The sequence below is a fragment of the Necator americanus genome, chromosome X, assembly GCF_031761385.1.
Source record: "Necator americanus strain Aroian chromosome X, whole genome shotgun sequence".
Taxonomy (NCBI): domain Eukaryota; kingdom Metazoa; phylum Nematoda; class Chromadorea; order Rhabditida; family Ancylostomatidae; genus Necator; species Necator americanus.
Genome location: NC_087376.1, coordinates 26,135,711 through 26,151,764, shown reverse-complemented (window position 1 = coordinate 26,151,764; position 16,054 = coordinate 26,135,711). Strand labels below are relative to the sequence as shown.

The following is a 16,054-nucleotide window of genomic DNA, read 5'->3' as shown; positions in this document are numbered from 1 at the left end:
TCAAGAAGTCGATAATTCTGCAATATTATATGTGAGGTTTTGTAGACGTTCTATGACGATACGCACTTGTCTAAGTTTCTGTGAGATTAGAATAAGTTCAAAAATGTTAATACTTTTTAACCGCTTTTGAATCTCGCTACTAAAATTGGAACTTTCTATAATTGCTTTCACAGTATTCATCTTAAATTCCATCTTAAATTTGGAACGTCTCCAATTTTTAGCACAAAAGAAGTTCCCATTAAATATTCTTGAAATGAGCACTGCCGAGGTAGCCTCTAGGACTAAGTTCCTTCTTTCTTTTGCTTTCTTTTGCAAACATACGAAAGAGATACAGCCCAGACAAAAGAGTGATCCTTCGCGCACGCAAAACGCGGTTGCGTTAGAAGCAACGCAGATTTTCAGTCGGTGACATGTGAATATAAACGTTTGCAGGTGTGTCACGACTGGAAGAGAACGTAGCACAACGATTTCTGACGGGGTGTAGTAAAGGGTAATCACGCCCAACCTTACCTTTTCGTCCTGAAAAACCATCCTCATATTCAAACTTTTGCGCTCACTTGTTCTTCTTGGCTGCCGAGGGAACCTCATTGATTGTCATCTGCTCGCTCGCATGTGAACAGAGCTGACGCGTTATAAAGTGCCTTGTAGAACAATGTGAACGCAAATGCTGTTTCCGTGGTAGGACGGTCAAGGATTGAGCTAAATTGAATTGACTGGAGTTGAACTTCTAAATTCTTGAGAAGGAGCGATATTGATACTGTTTGCAAACTGCTCAGAAAATAACAAATTCATCTCTTCTGAGGAATAAAGTTCATATGGGGAGATCTGGGCCTGTTAAACTCACACAGTGCTGTTCTCGTGTTCAAAAGTTGTAAAAATTTTGAATTTAAAGTCAAAGTTAACTCAATTTAGTACTCGCTCGTAACACTGGTTGAGCATGTGGAGCCATTGTTTTCACTTATTTGCCCTGATTCTCCAAGACTGCAAACATCCTATCAAAGAAATGCAGTTATTGCTATTTTTATTCTTATCTTACTGCAAATTAATTATTACGTAGGTAGGGATGGCTACTTGACAACACTTCAGGACGAAATGGTTTAAAAGAACATTCGTGGAGTGCTCTTAACGTACTTCCAACCAAATTGTTTGGACAAAAAAAAACCACAGATCCAGAGAATAGTGTTCCAGAAAAAAGAGGAGGTCAATGAAATTCCATGAAGACATTTTACTAGGAGAAAAAACGATAAAAATCATTTAATCGGTGAGGCGCCAGGGTTTCCAGTGTCAGGTTTTAGAAAAAAAACCTCATTGTGGACAGCTTTACAATCAATGTAACTGTGAGTATGGCTGGTAGTTAGCATACTTACTTCACTATGACAACTATCCTTCATTGGTCGTAAACAAAGTGAAAAGCATAACCACGGGACACCACAAGAATGAATATCGATGCGGAAAGGGATGTTGTTTTACAAAAGTTTTTTTTTTTACGAAACCTTAGTATTTGACTGAATGAACAAGAAACCCGAAGAAAAAACCCGTTATAGTGTCACCGACAGGCTAATCTGTAACAACTTTGGAACTGAACGGATTTTTAAAAACGATCAGAAACAAATTACCAGTTAATTACAAGTATGCTTTCAGAATTCGCTTCTGTCAAATCAGTGATCTGAAAACAAATGAACCTTCGGGAACCTACCTTGACTATTTCCACACCTATGCAGTCCTGCAATGGGCATATATGCACGTATATGTATGGTATATATTATCTAATATATTACATATTATATCACGGAATGCGATTTACACGACAAGGATACCTGGAGTCAATCACCCTACCCTCGTCCTTTGTTCATTTCGTTCATGGTCCATTTTATTGTTGTGTTCTTAGTTTCAGTTCAAGTTTCCTTGTATGTACATAGATCTCTTTGCTGTGTATATTATGAATGTGTATTACCATTCAGTTGTTATAACATTGGCTTGATTATCCCAGTTGAGGTTGTTCTGATATCACACTGGCATCTTACCTATCTCCTCTCAACTAGATGTGAGAAGTGAAGCTGTGGTGGCTCATTCTTTGCTCGGCGTTCGATCTGTGCGGTATCGTACATAAACGGTCTCAAGCGACTTGTGTGGTGTACTACAATTTGCAAGACGGTATTTGGAATCACGGAACATTTCGGCGCTTGGCGGGACCTATCTACTACACTACGGTGTAACGAGCGCCTCCACTTTATGGTGCATCGGCCCCTACGACGAAGGAATTCAAATACGTTTACGATTATCGCCTACCATTTGGACTTGAATACCAGCGCTGCCTACATATCCGCTCATTTGAATTTATCACCAGCGACGCTTTCGCCTTGGACACTTACCATTACACGATTCACTGACAGATATTATTCCTCTACGAGCAGTATACACTATTCATTACCCTCCACTATGTCCGACCCTAGCTCCTTACGATCCCGAAAGGGACTCTTAACGAGGTACTGCAACAACCTCACACGACTCATCGACGACTTCGAGGCGGAAAAAGAGTGCAAGGTACCAACTACACACGATCTGAACAACATAGAGCAGACGGAGATGTTCGTCCTAGAAGTGCAAGCCACATCAGATTCAGTACCGAAGGCACTCGACTCGTACACGGAAAGCATAGACTCGTTGCAACAGCCTCTAAACGAAGATTAACAGAGGCAAGTAGACCAGGGCGTCGACGTTGCGCACAGCGCACTCGACAGTGTCGACATGTTTGTAAATCATCTGCAAGCCAGGATAAAGAGCGCCAAAGAACAAGCCTTGTCCAGAAGAGACGCAGCTGTCACCGAAGCCACCTCGGAACAAACTGCGCCAGCCAGTTTCCTACCGACACTGCCCGGTTGCCGACAATCACGATACCGAGGTTTTCAGGAAATGTATGCGAATATCAGAACTTCTCGAATCTTTTTGTGCTAACGTACATGACCAGCAGTTGACAAACCTACAAAAGTTGAACTACTTGCTAAACGCACTTCAAGATGAAGTCTGAGAATCTGTGAAGCGCTATGCGGTAACAGACGAAAACTATGAAGACGTGATCCTACTTCTTCAGCGAAAGTACGGAAAGAGCGACAAGCTAATAGAAGCACTCCAAGATAGGCTATAGAACACAAGAGCAGACAGTGTCACCATTCGAGCCCAAAGACGCCTGAGGAGCTCATCTCCACCGTAATGCAACTGGAAAAAGAAAACGTTATATTTGAGAGATCTTATCTCGGACGTAAAGTGCCATCGAAGTTTAATACGGCAATCCAATACAAAACGCAAGAGGAAGAACGCATCAACGACATGGTTACCAGGAACCACAGAGGATCCTTGGAGGTGACCGGATGGGGGACCCAGAACAGTGCCACATTCGAAATAGACCCTTAAACCAGACAGATCCAGGGTCTCAAAACAATCCCATACATCGAGGAACGCGTCAGAATCAACAACCTTACAACGAGACCCTAAAGGTAACAAGATCAGGAATCTCAAACACCATCAATTCATGTATTTTCGTCAAATTCACATAAAACATTGTTATGCACCCAGCACACCACCATACCACAAAAGCGCAAGTCCTACAGGAGCGCAGACTTTACCTCAACCGCACCAAACACGGGCACCTCGTCAAGGATTGCAGGAGCAACGAATGTCAACTATTTAATGGCGCCCGACACCACCACTCATTATGACCGCAACGGATAAACAGCACTAGTCAGGGGCAATTACAACACCAATCTAAGGTGACGGATATCACTCGCCCACAGGAGAGCAATAAAAAGGGTACACCCTGGAAGGTAAAACCCAAGTAGATGCGGATGACCCACGCACACTTGTCGGGTACAAGCGAGGTCCAGCATCAAAGTTGCACAGTACAGGATTCAGACGTATTTCAAAGTACTGACTCCAGGAGCGACAACGCAGCACAAGTGTTACTCCTAACTGGCTGTGCAAGATAGTAGAACGAAGTCACAAATTAATGGACGAGCATAGAGATCTTGTTCGATACCGGAGCAGAACAGTCATTCTTCAGCGAGACTCTAGCCAGACAGCTGGTTCTCACGGGTTCGGCACCACGGTGCAGACATTCGGCTGCAGTCAGCCTTCGATAATGACATCCGAGTTACCACATTGAAAATATTGGATCTACATGGTCACCAGCACCCGCTTACGCTCCTCACTACGCCAACCTCCACTGGCGTTGGAAAGACGCTTTAACTTACACCACAAGACCACACTTTTATCAGGACGCACGAGATAGCCCTATCGAAACAGTCTTATCACTAACGATCACCGCCACAGCCCTACTGGGCTGCGATCAACTCTGGCACTTCTTGAACACTGCGTTACCACGGCATACGATTCCATCAGGCCTCAAGCTCATCCCTTCGAAGCTCGGGTATTTGCTCACTGGACGGCAGCGCACAGCCGAAGAGCAAGAGGGACTAGCAAATGCTAGCAGAAAAAGGAGTATGCGCACTCCAGAAGCTAGCGAGTCCTTGCGGTTACTCCCTAACAACACAGTGTTCACTTACACTACCCTCCCGGATTTTGAGAACGAGCTTAGCCGTTGGGACAAATACTGGACCATGGACTCTGCCAGAGTTTGCGAATTGGCAGGTACAAAGGACGCAGACAAGACGGCGGTCAATAACAAAGTCATGTAGTTTTTCAACAACACTATAGATCGGCGTAACGATGGTTACTACGTACGCCTACCTTACAAAGAAGAGCTCGCACTACTTCCTTCTAATAAGACCATTGCTCTTAAACGTCTCACCGACACATTCGCGATTTTACGGTCACGCCCTGACATCATGCAACAATACCAGCAGACGATAGATAGCCAATTGAAAGCAGGAATAATTGAAATAGTCCCTAACGACCACTCTCCTCAAGATCAACTACACTATGTTTCGCACCAAACAATGATTACGCCCTAGAAAGAAACGACAAAGCAACGTATTGTAGTCGACGCGTCGTCCCACTTCAAGGAAGCATCATCAGCATCAGCATCAGATGTGGCGAAAACGTTTCTCCAAGAGCGTCTTCACGAGCAAGCCAGAGACGCCACCAGGTTCTTCCGGGTACGAGGCCCGACAAAACCGACAGACGACGACGACCTTCTCACATGTCGTTTCACTCGGGTCACTTTTAGACTCAACGTCTCCCCTTATCTGTTGGCCGGTACTATCAACTAACATTTGCGGACACAAGTACACAACAAACAGCTAGCAGAAGAAATACGAGAGAATCTATACGTAGATAACTTAGTTCTCGTTGGCAACACTCTACGTGAACTACGCCACAAATCGATTGAGTCGCAGCAAATCTTTGCCGATATGAATATGAACCTCCGACAGTTTCTTTCCAACGATCTCGCTTCACAACAAAAACTCCCGGAAGAAGCATGCGCCTAAAACACTTTCCAAAAGGTACTTAGGATCAAGTGGGGCTCGGAGAAAGACAGTCTCAACATTTACTGTTCGTTTCCGATGGACGAAATGCTCAGGAAAAGGATCGTCGCGCGTAGAATCGCTTCGCTCTACGACCCTCACAGCTGGCTAGTACCTGGCTCATATCTGCAAATTGTTTCCAGTAGTCACCGTAGAAACAAAGGTACGAATGGGACACGAAACTCCCATCTCAGACACAAGATGAATGGAAAATCGTTATGCACAATGCATACGGATTTCATCGCTCCTTCTCTCCCCACTTGTTTACTCAAGATAGCGACTACAATTTCGCAGTTTTGGTTTATGCCAGTGATATGGCCATGCCATGTGTGCATGCACACATGTGTTCACCCAGCACGATTCGACCCTAGTGATGGCCAAGTGCAAATGTCAATCAATACGATCGAAGGCAACCACCCCGAAACTCCAAATGCACGCATTCACACTAAGAGCCTGACTTACGCACTCGGTTTTCCAAGCAATGAAAACTCTACTACCAGACTCACTCAAGCGTATCTTCATATTCTCGGATCCCCAGATTGCGCTGAGATGGTTAAACTCACCGCTACACAACTCGCAACTCAGACGATTGGTTGATAATCGTCCCAAAGAGATCCAGAGAATCGTAAAAGCATCACGTTCGAAAGACTTCACAGTTCAATTCCGCTATATTCCACTACAGGAAATCCAGCCGATACTGATACCCGCAGACTGACCAAGAACCAGCTCCAAGATCATACATAGTGGACAGGTCCCACATTACTATGCCAACCTGGACACATGGACCTCGCCAACATATACCGTGTTCAACGACTCTCCACGGGACATCAAAAGCGACCAGCTCGAGGATCCCGAAAGGACATCAGTCACTACAAACAGAATGGAAAAACCAGTGGTAGACCCTGAAGGTGACCAGCGTACGGACCCACACCAAGCAGGGAATCCATCTACTGATCCAGCAAAGTTACAGGAAGAAACACTGATCACAGCACTCACACAGCAAGTGGCACTCCTCGAATGTGATCAGCTCGAGGACCCACAACAGTTTGTAACACACATATCGACTTCACTCGATACATTCCACATTCCTTCGAGCAAAGCGAGTCACTGCTATGGTACTTATCTTTATCAGAGAGCTTCTCTGCTCGCTTTGGATGATGAGATCTAACGCCATCACAGACAGAATCAAGGTTCCTCAGTATGCTCCTGACAACCTTGCAGCGATCAATGGATCGCTCATACGGGCAGCAAGAATGGTACTGATCAAGTACTGACCGATCATCAAGGCATACATCTCACACCAGTCTACCGCAAATCCATGGATAATTTTTTACGTCTTTTCCAAGACACGGACTCGATTTGGCGTTCAAAGGGTCGGTTTGGACAATCGTTGCTGACTCAAGAAGCTCAGAGCCCATCGCTCTGAATACACCACTGACCGCTCTCATCATCAAGTATGCACACGATGCGTATCACAACGGAATAGAACACACGATGGCAACGGTTAGAACGCAGTATTGGATACCCGGACTGCGTCAACAAGCTCGGATATTCGTTCAATGATGTGTCAAGTGTAGTCACTTCAATACCTTATCGCTGCCCAGACGAGACCGACTTACCGCATAGAAGAGTTCAACGCGGAAACACGTTTCAACACATCGGGCTAGAGTTCTTCGACCTTTCTTTGTCTTCAGGATCGAACTCCACAAGCAGAACGTACTGGTGCATTTTCACATGCACAACCACACGCTGGATTCACCTCGAAATGTTGAACAGTATGAACACGGTAGACTTTATCAACACACAGCACCGTTTCATCGCGTACCGAAGAGGCGTACCAGACACTATTACCTGTGACAACGCGCCAACGTTTTTGGCGACCTCTCGAGTGCTATCGGACGAAACAACCGCCAACGCTTTCAATACAGACGTATTAAACACAATCTCAGCCAAGGAGATCCAATGGTCGCACACCACTGCTTACGCTCCGTGGTAGACTTCTACGGACGATTGATGAAGTCTATAAAACATGCTTTATACAAGGCACTCCGAGGCGCTAAACATCTCTCCGGGGACTATCTAGGCGCGATCCTCACGGAAACTGAAGCAACGCTCAACACAAGACCACTGACCTACCAAGGGAAAGCACAAGAAGAGTTCGACCCATCGACTTCATAAAGAAAGACATCGATTTGACGCTACCACTGAAAAACGCACTTACGGCGTCTCACAGCGATTCAGACTACAACTCCTTTGCGGGAAAGCGCGCTCTACACACGCGCCAACAAGCAATAGAGGCGTTGCGTTCTTCATCCTCTATCACGGAACGCTCCTGGATCATTTGGCAACAACAGTACTTGATAGCCTTACGTGAGAAACATAACAAAACGCTCACAAATCGCAGACGAGGTACGACAACACCGAAATTAGGAGATATCGTCCTGGTCAGCGAACCAGTACTGCCAAGGAATAAATGGCGCATGGCAAGGTAGTGAGCATTCGAACGGGCAACGACGGTCGCATTTGAGAGGCGGAACTGCTCACCCCTACTGAACGGAAGATCAAACACCCAGTCAACCAACTGATCCCTTTAGAAATCGAAGATGCAAATAATAACCCAAGGACTAACAAAGACATCAATCCAGCCACAAACACTCCTCCCGATGAGGAGAATCAGAAGCATCGATACAACTTGCGTTCCACCCTTCAATGCTCTACTCCTCCGAGCGTGACGGCTATCTGAAGCGCCCTTGTAAACAAGTCATACTTCTACGTTGCACCCTCTTCTACAATCACAGAGAAGCTTTCTCTACACACAAAGTTCGAAGTCCACTGCACTCAGTCAAATCTCACTCACATAACTAAAATCATATTCGCTTTGAATCTCGCTAGTATAAAAATGGAGGATGACGCGACAGAGCATCGCAAACGCAGGTACTATTGATACTATGACGCTCAGATGGTTATTGATCGCTATTGTTTCTGCGCGATCCCTATTTTTTCGCTGCGGGAGTGTCGCGGAACGCAAAAATCGACACGACAAGGATACCTGGAGTCAACCACCCTACCCTCGTACCTTGTTCATTTTTATCATAATCCATTTTATTGTTGAGTTCTTAGTTTCAGTTCAAGTTTCCTTGCATGTACATAGGTCTCTTTGCATTGTATATTATACATGTGTATTACCACACAGTTGCTATAAGATTGGCTTGATTATCCCAGTTGAGGTTGTCCTGATATCACACTGGCATCTTCCCTTTCTCTCAACTAAATGTGAGGTATGGTGGTGAATCATTCTTTGCTCGGTGTTCGATCTGTGCAGTATCGTACATAAACGGTCTCAAGCGACTTGTGTGGTGTACTACAATTTGCAGTATCCGTATATATCCGTATTTGGAATCACGATACACTTCATCGCGTGGCAGGACCTATCTACTATACTACGGTATAACGAGCGCCTCCACTTTCGACGAGGTTCATGAGGTGCATAGATACCTGGCGGTATTTATGCACCTCATGAACCTCGTCAAGGAACCCGGCAGACTCCGCCGTAACAGTTGACCGGGGACAGCTTCACTCGTCGGTCGCATGCTGTAGTGTACCCTACGGCATTGCCTACAGTAGAAGGTGACGACGCAAAGGTGCGCCATCGTTTGGCCTTGACCCAAAAGCGAGCGCAGAAGATCCCTGCACACTTCGGCATCTGTTGCGGTGGGACACAGTGGCCTGGCTTCTAATCGTACGTCACTGACGAGAACTATCCATACGGGAGTTGGAGTTGGGTAACTCGTGGAGGGTAAGGTGAACCATATAGGTGCGGAGTAGAGCTCCTACCGGTACCGCTTGTGCCGCAGCACCGACATAAAGCCACGAGTTCCGTGATGAACTAGGTTTCAGTCGTAGTGGCATTTCATGTGCGGTTCAAGCTAATGGATGTCATCGATGTAAACCTGTTTCGTCATGGAGAAAAGGTTTTGCTGCCTACACGGGCTGCGGAATCTGCGACGCTTCATTTCCTATCAGGATCTTGAATCTGCTACCATATCCGTATCATATTCACGAGCGTCTCGCAAACGTGGCGCTCGGTCATGGTATACTTTTCCTTATCATCTTTGGACATGTAAAGACAGGACTCCGTATCGTCGACGTACTGCTCTAAAGCCATGCACTCAACGAGTCGCTCGAAGAGTCTCCTTTTCGAGTCAGTGAGAACATCGGGGTAGTAGGGCTTTCCTAGCGAGATGAGCGTCTTGTTCATGCCCACTGGCCTAGGCGTGAGGTTTTTCTGGGAAGCTGCGTCGAACGCAAACATCAAAAGTTCAAGCGCTTACACGCCGTCACCGCTGACGACTGTCTCGCCGGAACCGAAGGTCCGCAAACAGTGGCGTTATATACCAAATGCGTGTGGCGATCATCGTTGATCGTGCCTACCGCTGACAAACGAACAGGCGACCTTGAAGATCCTTGAAATATGCCATTTGACTTTCTCCGAGTAACGACAATAGTTCACAAAGATGTCTACCCCACCCACTAAGCTCTGCTCCTTCTGAGTGGGACGGGACACTCGCAAGAACCCTTCTGAGTGGATCTGGAGGAATTAACGAATTAGCTGGCACAGCTGTTTGAGAACACGCTATGGTTCCAAGAGTTCAGAAAAACACATCGTCGATGAAACGCTTTATCGCGTCCGGGCAGAAAGGGAGTGACCCTCACAAATCTTCTCTAGACGAAAGACGCAGATTATAGGTGTGATGGAAACCGTCCGGCGCTTCTTCGAACATTGCTCGGAGGTGAATCACATTGTTTCTTTGACGAATCAGACTAGCCCAGAGACGGGTTACGGCAGATCTTCTGCAAACTTTCTTCCGGCAGATCTTCCGCAACGTCAAAGAAATACGCGCAATCACTCTAGATTACCACGGCAGGAGTCCGGGACTCTACAAAGCCTGCACGTGGACTGATGAGGGCTTGGTGAGTCGGTTTCACCTAATAAATCCTTACAAATTTTCCCACTGATACCAGCGAATTTTCGTATCCTCTCGGCAAGCTGACGACGATGATGCTGTTCTAGCATTACGCAATGTAAGACGAGGCAATCGTTTACTACAATGACTAAGTGCTTGGTTCCAAGAATGACTCTGGTGGTTCATCCCGTCCAAAGCACTATAGAAGATCGCTCTAATACGGTCCACGATAGACAGTATGATAGCGGTAAGGAGGCGGTACGACGGGTTCTTCTCTACTTCTCCGACGTTCGCGCTCGTGTACGGGCCATCTAGAACCTCTTGAATAATGCGAGCGAGACATCGCCGAAATACGTATCCTCCAAGTGCTAAAGTTCAGTAACCGGGACCGTCGGAATGGCTCCACCCGCGAGCATTGACACTGGCAGGACCAACGCCCGATTGAAGCCGAGCATAAGATAATTGGCCGATGCTCCTAAGTCTCGGTAAGCATCCGCATGTCCACTTGCAGTAGCGATCTTCGGAAAATATACACAGGAGGTGGGTTGGCGAACTGGAACCACGGCCACCATCCATTCCACACTGTCCTCGGTGGCTTTGGAAGGAAGGATCTCTTCCGCGAGACAATTGCAGTTTGTCCACGTGCCGCTTGAAGGGCTTTCAAAGATAGCATCATCCTAGCTGCATGACCCTCTTAAGAAAAAGAGGCAGTTACGAGAGTTGAGGTGAGCCCAGTGAAGTAAAATCGTTCTCATGCGAAGCTGCTGAACGCCCAAGGAAGATATTTGAGGAAATGCAGGAATGTTGGAGAGGTTCTAAATAGAAGCCGTAATAGAAACTGGTTGATCGCTAGGAGGAAGTACTGTAGGGTCGTCACCTCGCCTCTAAACAAAAGTTCAACAGCAAAGCTGTGGTACGCGGAAGCTGAATTAGTGTCGGTACCGGCAATAAAGAGGTAGAGGAGACGATATCTCAATGTATCCGATTGTTAAGTCGGGAGAACTGGACGGGATGTCGAGCTCACTGCGACTGCAGAGGGTTCCCAAGAGAAGCTAAGCTGGAACTCTACAGGATTCAGGCTGGAAGACACATTAGTATCCTCTGCAGAGGAACCAGACTGTATATCGGCCGGACTCTGGCAGAGAAAAGTGTTGACGACACTAGCTGAGAAATCAGTCGGATCCCAGCTAAGAGGAGCGCTTGTTGCACTAGAACTGGTTAAGAAATTAGCCGAGGCAAAGAGAAGCATTCCTAAATGCTTCGGTCAGTCCGTCAAAAACCACAGTGTCACGTAAATGCGCCAGACACTTGGACTCCAAACCACCCAACGTGCGGGATACCGCTTAAAAAAGTGAGTTTTAAGTTTTTTAAAAGCGTTTTTAAGGACAAAAGGTAATTAATAGATATACGTTTCGGTGAGTTCCCCACTTACACCACTCTTGACTTTCTGGTTATAGTAAAAACTGCATATATCCCGAAGCCAAGTCCAATATTGTACGATGTTTATGGACAACTATCTATCGTCGATCCCAGGTAGCGGGTATTGCTGGGAATTGTAATAATGATCGCTGAGAAGATGGAAATCTAGATATACCCGGAGGAAGCCGTCCTTCTTTACTAACACTGAGTTATGGATTCAAAGGTGTCACCTTCAACTATACGATGTAATGTAGCTTGGTAATGGACTCGTCGAGCTCCTTCTCAAATCTCACAGGGATACGCCAAGGTTGCAAGTGTGTCGGGGGAGGGGGGTTGATGGTCGTCTTAATAACATTCTAACTATCTCAATCTTGTCATACGAGTCTGAATTATATGCGTCAATCAATTAGATGCGGTCACTACATTTGTCGAAGAGCAGGAGCAGTTGCTGGCAGTCGTCAAAGCTACTGCTGCTTGCTTGCAGGTTGATCAAGACGTCAAAGTGACAAAGAATTATGCTGGGTATCAGGGCATACACACATAACGAACATTACCTGTTACACAATAGAGAAGCAGCTATTGTAAAGGTCCCACAGCAGTCTCTACGATCCGTACGGTGGAGAAAATCTGCTGGCTCTTATACAGGACTTTGGATTTGATCGAAGGATTAGAGACCAACAACCGAGTTTTGCACGCATTGAGTACCACCGGAGTGATCATAAGCGAGCAGTCGCTCAAATAGCAAAACTGAGGGGAAAACACAAGCGGGGAATGGTCAATGATCTCGGAGTAGCAGGAGACAACAGTTTCCCTGCTGGATGATAACAATGTGGCCTCCATGCCTCCATCGCACCGGAACTTCTTCGATGCCCTCCAGGGGTTAACGGAGTCTAGTGCTGAAAAATTGGATAAAATACTTCTATGTTAATTGCCCGTATAAAAGGTGGAATTCCTGTAGTTTATACTCCAAGGTGGTAAGCAATCAAGAAAATTGTTTCCCAAAATAATCCTACAGATTTCTACTTCACTAGGAACACTTGTTGATTCCATAAACTAAACCGGTTCGTACAGCATTAAGGAAGCCCACCACTAACTACGACTGGGATCTGGGCTACAAAGAATTGGTTCCTATTAGCGAAATCCAACACTCCTTACCGTCGAGGATGCCGGACAGGGAGAGGTGAACCACTCGCTGCTACCAGTAAGCGTTTGCGCGGTGGCAGCGGACCTAAAGCTCTACCCCTAGATCTAACCATACTCACTGTAATCTGCGCTTCGACCACATCAGGAATCTCTACGGTGAGGTCAGGCTCGGCGTAGTGGTCTCGGCGTGGGTGATGTAGTGCCATGCGTACTTGAGCTGGATAGTGTCGAGGAGTCAGGGTCTTCCTCGAGGGCTCTTGCCGCGGGGTTGCTCTGCTTCCGCTGTTAGAAAGAACAGCCACTATAAGAAAGTGTTATAGCATCGGTCGACTAGTTTGCGAAGCCCATCAATACAGGAGAAGACAATGTAAAGGACATTCAGAGGGCTACAAAGATGCGAATGACGACAGCTATTTAGTACCTTGCATCGAATCAATTTCTATTTGGTTTACGCGGAAGTCCGAACAAAACTATGGAGAACAGCGTTAAGTGTAGGATTGTTACAGTTCGTGTCCATTGAACATGTGAATGAGAGAATCGCTTCTGAAAATAGTAGTTACCAGGAAGTCCTTCAATCCCTTGGTTCAGAGCCACCGACAGTGATTTTCTATTCATACTAGCAGCACATAGCTGAAATGACAGTAACAGTGTAATTATCAACTCTTGCTACCCTTTTGCATCCTCATCAGACAGGTATCTGCTGGTATGGACTCGGACGTAGCTAAGAGGGAGAAAAAGGACCTGTCCCGATCAATAAGATCAAAAACCAAGCTAATTCCAGCAGGTACCTACTATTCTGTGTAATTTATCTTGCGTTATTGTGGATTAAATTCCCTGTAGACTTATTCACGTGTTCTTGTTTTCAGTTCGTGCTTTTTTTAAACCAATTTACTATGTGCTACCTCTTCTATAGTAGGGTCAAAAAGGACATGGAGCACGTACGCGGGTTTTCTCGAGGCGCTTCGGTGGACAGTAGCGGCTAGGAGCGTGGTGAAACCCTTGCTGGCACTACCCATTGCTGCAGTTTGCCACGGTACCACCCCGGTTCCAACTTCTGTCACCCCGCCGTTTCGAGCGCGTACGCAAATGCAGCGCACGTACACTCGTGGTTTATGTCGTGTTGACCCGACTACATAGTAAGGTCAAAACGACATGAAGCACGGACATTTGCGCAAGCGGCTTCGCTCGAAGCGGAGCGGTGGAACGTAGTGGTTGGGGTCGTGTAATGATCCTCGCTACTGCCATCCAACTCTGCAGTTCGCCTTGCTCCCACCTCGATTTCAACCGCTGTCTCCACCGCATTGCTTCCGAGCGCGGCCTCTTACGCAACTGTCCGCATTTCATGTCGTTTTGACCCAACTATATCATGTCTTTTTTCAATTTTTTTTTCTGCTGGAGTGATCAAAACTACACCTGTCTTTGCATTACTAGACTTACTTCTGGAGAAGCAATGTTTCCAACATTTTGCCTGTCATCTACTTCTAGGTAACTAAAAACAGAATTCGATACGTGAAACTCTGGCAGTGACTTGTACCCAAGAGCCAACAATTGGGATCTTCCTAGCATATACGTGACTGAAGATGGGAATAGCGGCTTTGGAATAATGAGTTATTCAACAGTTAGTTCAATCACATCTGTTGAAGTCATATTTATACGGAACCGTTCGTAAGTATGACTTTTCATGTTGCAACTTCGTGTAGCTGACGTAGAGGGAGTTTTGACGCAGGGATACTTCAATGTTTCTACTGCGATGAACCCTCTTTTCAAATGCTCTCCTTGATTGGAATACAGGCCAGTGAGAATCACATTATTTCCAGTCTGGGTTCTTTTACAAGTGCCTTTGTTGCGGGATGATCTCTTGGTCAGGTGATTTTGATGGACGGGAGACACACTTTACCATCTTTTCGCGCTTCCAAAGTCTAGGTTTTTCATAATTTTCTGTTACATGATGATACGTCAAAAGTTCCTTACGTGGCGTATCACATGACATTTCACTCACCTTCACTTTCGATTAATAGTCTTACCTGAACAAACAGTCTGGTCAAAATAACCTGGTTTTTAGTGCAGTGGCGCAGGTGGTCGAGGTAAGACCCACACTGATTCCATTCTGATCTAACGAGGGTCTCAGTCCGAGAGCAACCGCTTAGACAATTGCACCATAATTCAGATTGTTTTGACCCGACATTACAGTAGCTGGCATCTATAATTACCTGTCTGATCTCATGATTTTACCACGTATTTTTTGCTCCTTGAAAAAAAGAGAAGTAGAAAAGTTGGACGAAAGAACGTCAAAGCTCTTACAGCGTCAAAATTGACGACATTAAGAATTGTTTGAACATTTGAAAATTTTTATTCGGCGCTTATGGTTTTCTTGGGAGTGGATGTTCTAAGTCCTCAAAACGAATTAATTGGGACGTTTCTCGTGTCTGTTCAACACAAGTCATTCATTCTTCACTCAGAATTATAGCGCTCTGAAACCGAATAAAGTTTGGGAGCCGCAGTCCGAAATGTTGCATTCTTTTGGAATCTCTAGCTTTTATCAATTGCGGTGCACTAGTTTAATAGTAGTGTGACTCCCTATTAATCTGACATATACGGCTCTCTAAACAAGATTTCCTTTCCGCATTTTGTCTTATCCTGCAACCGCTATGTTTTCTCTTATAGTATTGTTATCATTGTCACTTTTTTGAACAGCTTGATGTCTGAAAACCCTGCAAGTAGTTTCCTATAGCTGCAAGTGTTTCGAATTTCTTTATCGGGACCAATAACAGGAAAAGCATACAAATCGTGACTGTTTGAAGGGAGTACACATTTTCTGGTATTTGTGTAGACTGCTGGAATATGGTCGTTATTTCTAGAAGATAATACGTTAAGAATTCCATTAGTCGTTATAAGTTATAGTTACTAGTAACTTTATTATCCATGGCTATGTAATCTATCTATCATATGTACATATTTCGAAATCTTATGCGACGTAAGTTCTGTAATACTATTGTTAACGGTGCAGTATGTTCTTATAGCCTACAATGGTAACTATTAATGATCTGC

General features: G+C 45.5%; 6 protein-coding genes across 9 annotated transcripts; 3 read left to right on the top strand and 3 right to left on the bottom strand.

Annotated features, from left to right (window-relative positions):
• Positions 1–2,232: 2,232 nt before the first annotated feature.
• On the top strand, positions 2,233–2,691 carry RB195_025563 (uncharacterized protein; the record flags this gene model as incomplete). 2 transcript variants are annotated; one of them, XM_064213773.1, is made up of 1 exon in its annotated part: positions 2,233–2,691. In XM_064213773.1, one exon carries the CDS (start codon positions 2,233–2,235, stop codon positions 2,689–2,691), a length of 459 nt encoding a protein of 152 aa, XP_064069654.1. The 2 variants fall into 2 exon arrangements, with proteins under 2 accessions (XP_064069654.1, XP_064069655.1); XM_064213774.1 differs by having other exon boundaries at positions 2,440–2,691.
• Positions 2,692–3,210: 519 nt separating this feature from the next.
• Positions 3,211–7,252, top strand: RB195_025561 (uncharacterized protein; the record flags this gene model as incomplete). 3 transcript variants are annotated; one of them, XM_064213771.1, is made up of 8 exons in its annotated part: positions 4,004–4,089; positions 4,148–4,644; positions 4,711–4,898; positions 4,968–5,171; positions 6,232–6,524; positions 6,613–6,747; positions 6,827–6,983; positions 7,175–7,252. In XM_064213771.1, 8 exons carry the CDS (start codon positions 4,004–4,006, stop codon positions 7,250–7,252), a joined length of 1,638 nt encoding a protein of 545 aa, XP_064069650.1. The 3 variants fall into 3 exon arrangements, with proteins under 3 accessions (XP_064069653.1, XP_064069650.1, XP_064069651.1); XM_064213770.1 differs by lacking the exons at positions 4,004–4,089; positions 4,968–5,171; positions 6,232–6,524; ... (1 more) ...; positions 6,827–6,983; positions 7,175–7,252 and adding an exon at positions 3,211–3,360 and having other exon boundaries at positions 4,272–4,644; positions 4,711–4,967; XM_064213769.1 differs by lacking the exons at positions 4,004–4,089; positions 4,148–4,644; positions 4,711–4,898; ... (1 more) ...; positions 6,827–6,983; positions 7,175–7,252 and having other exon boundaries at positions 6,361–6,648.
• On the top strand, positions 5,682–6,077 carry RB195_025562 (uncharacterized protein; the record flags this gene model as incomplete). Its single annotated transcript, XM_064213772.1, has 1 exon — positions 5,682–6,077. One exon carries the CDS (start codon positions 5,682–5,684, stop codon positions 6,075–6,077), a length of 396 nt encoding a protein of 131 aa, XP_064069652.1.
• Positions 7,253–9,516: 2,264 nt separating the features above from the next.
• Positions 9,517–9,738, bottom strand: RB195_025560 (uncharacterized protein; the record flags this gene model as incomplete). Its single annotated transcript, XM_064213768.1, has 1 exon — positions 9,517–9,738. One exon carries the CDS (start codon positions 9,736–9,738, stop codon positions 9,517–9,519), a length of 222 nt encoding a protein of 73 aa, XP_064069649.1.
• Positions 9,739–10,812: 1,074 nt separating this feature from the next.
• Positions 10,813–15,786, bottom strand: RB195_025558 (uncharacterized protein; the record flags this gene model as incomplete). Its single annotated transcript, XM_064213766.1, has 5 exons — positions 10,813–11,121; positions 13,126–13,307; positions 13,567–13,636; positions 14,444–14,495; positions 15,689–15,786. The coding sequence occupies 5 exons, from the start codon at positions 15,784–15,786 to the stop codon at positions 10,813–10,815; spliced, it is 711 nt and encodes a 236-aa protein (XP_064069647.1).
• Positions 10,920–11,120, bottom strand: RB195_025559 (uncharacterized protein; the record flags this gene model as incomplete). Its single annotated transcript, XM_064213767.1, has 1 exon — positions 10,920–11,120. The coding sequence occupies one exon, from the start codon at positions 11,118–11,120 to the stop codon at positions 10,920–10,922; it is 201 nt and encodes a 66-aa protein (XP_064069648.1).
• Positions 15,787–16,054: the final 268 nt, after the last annotated feature.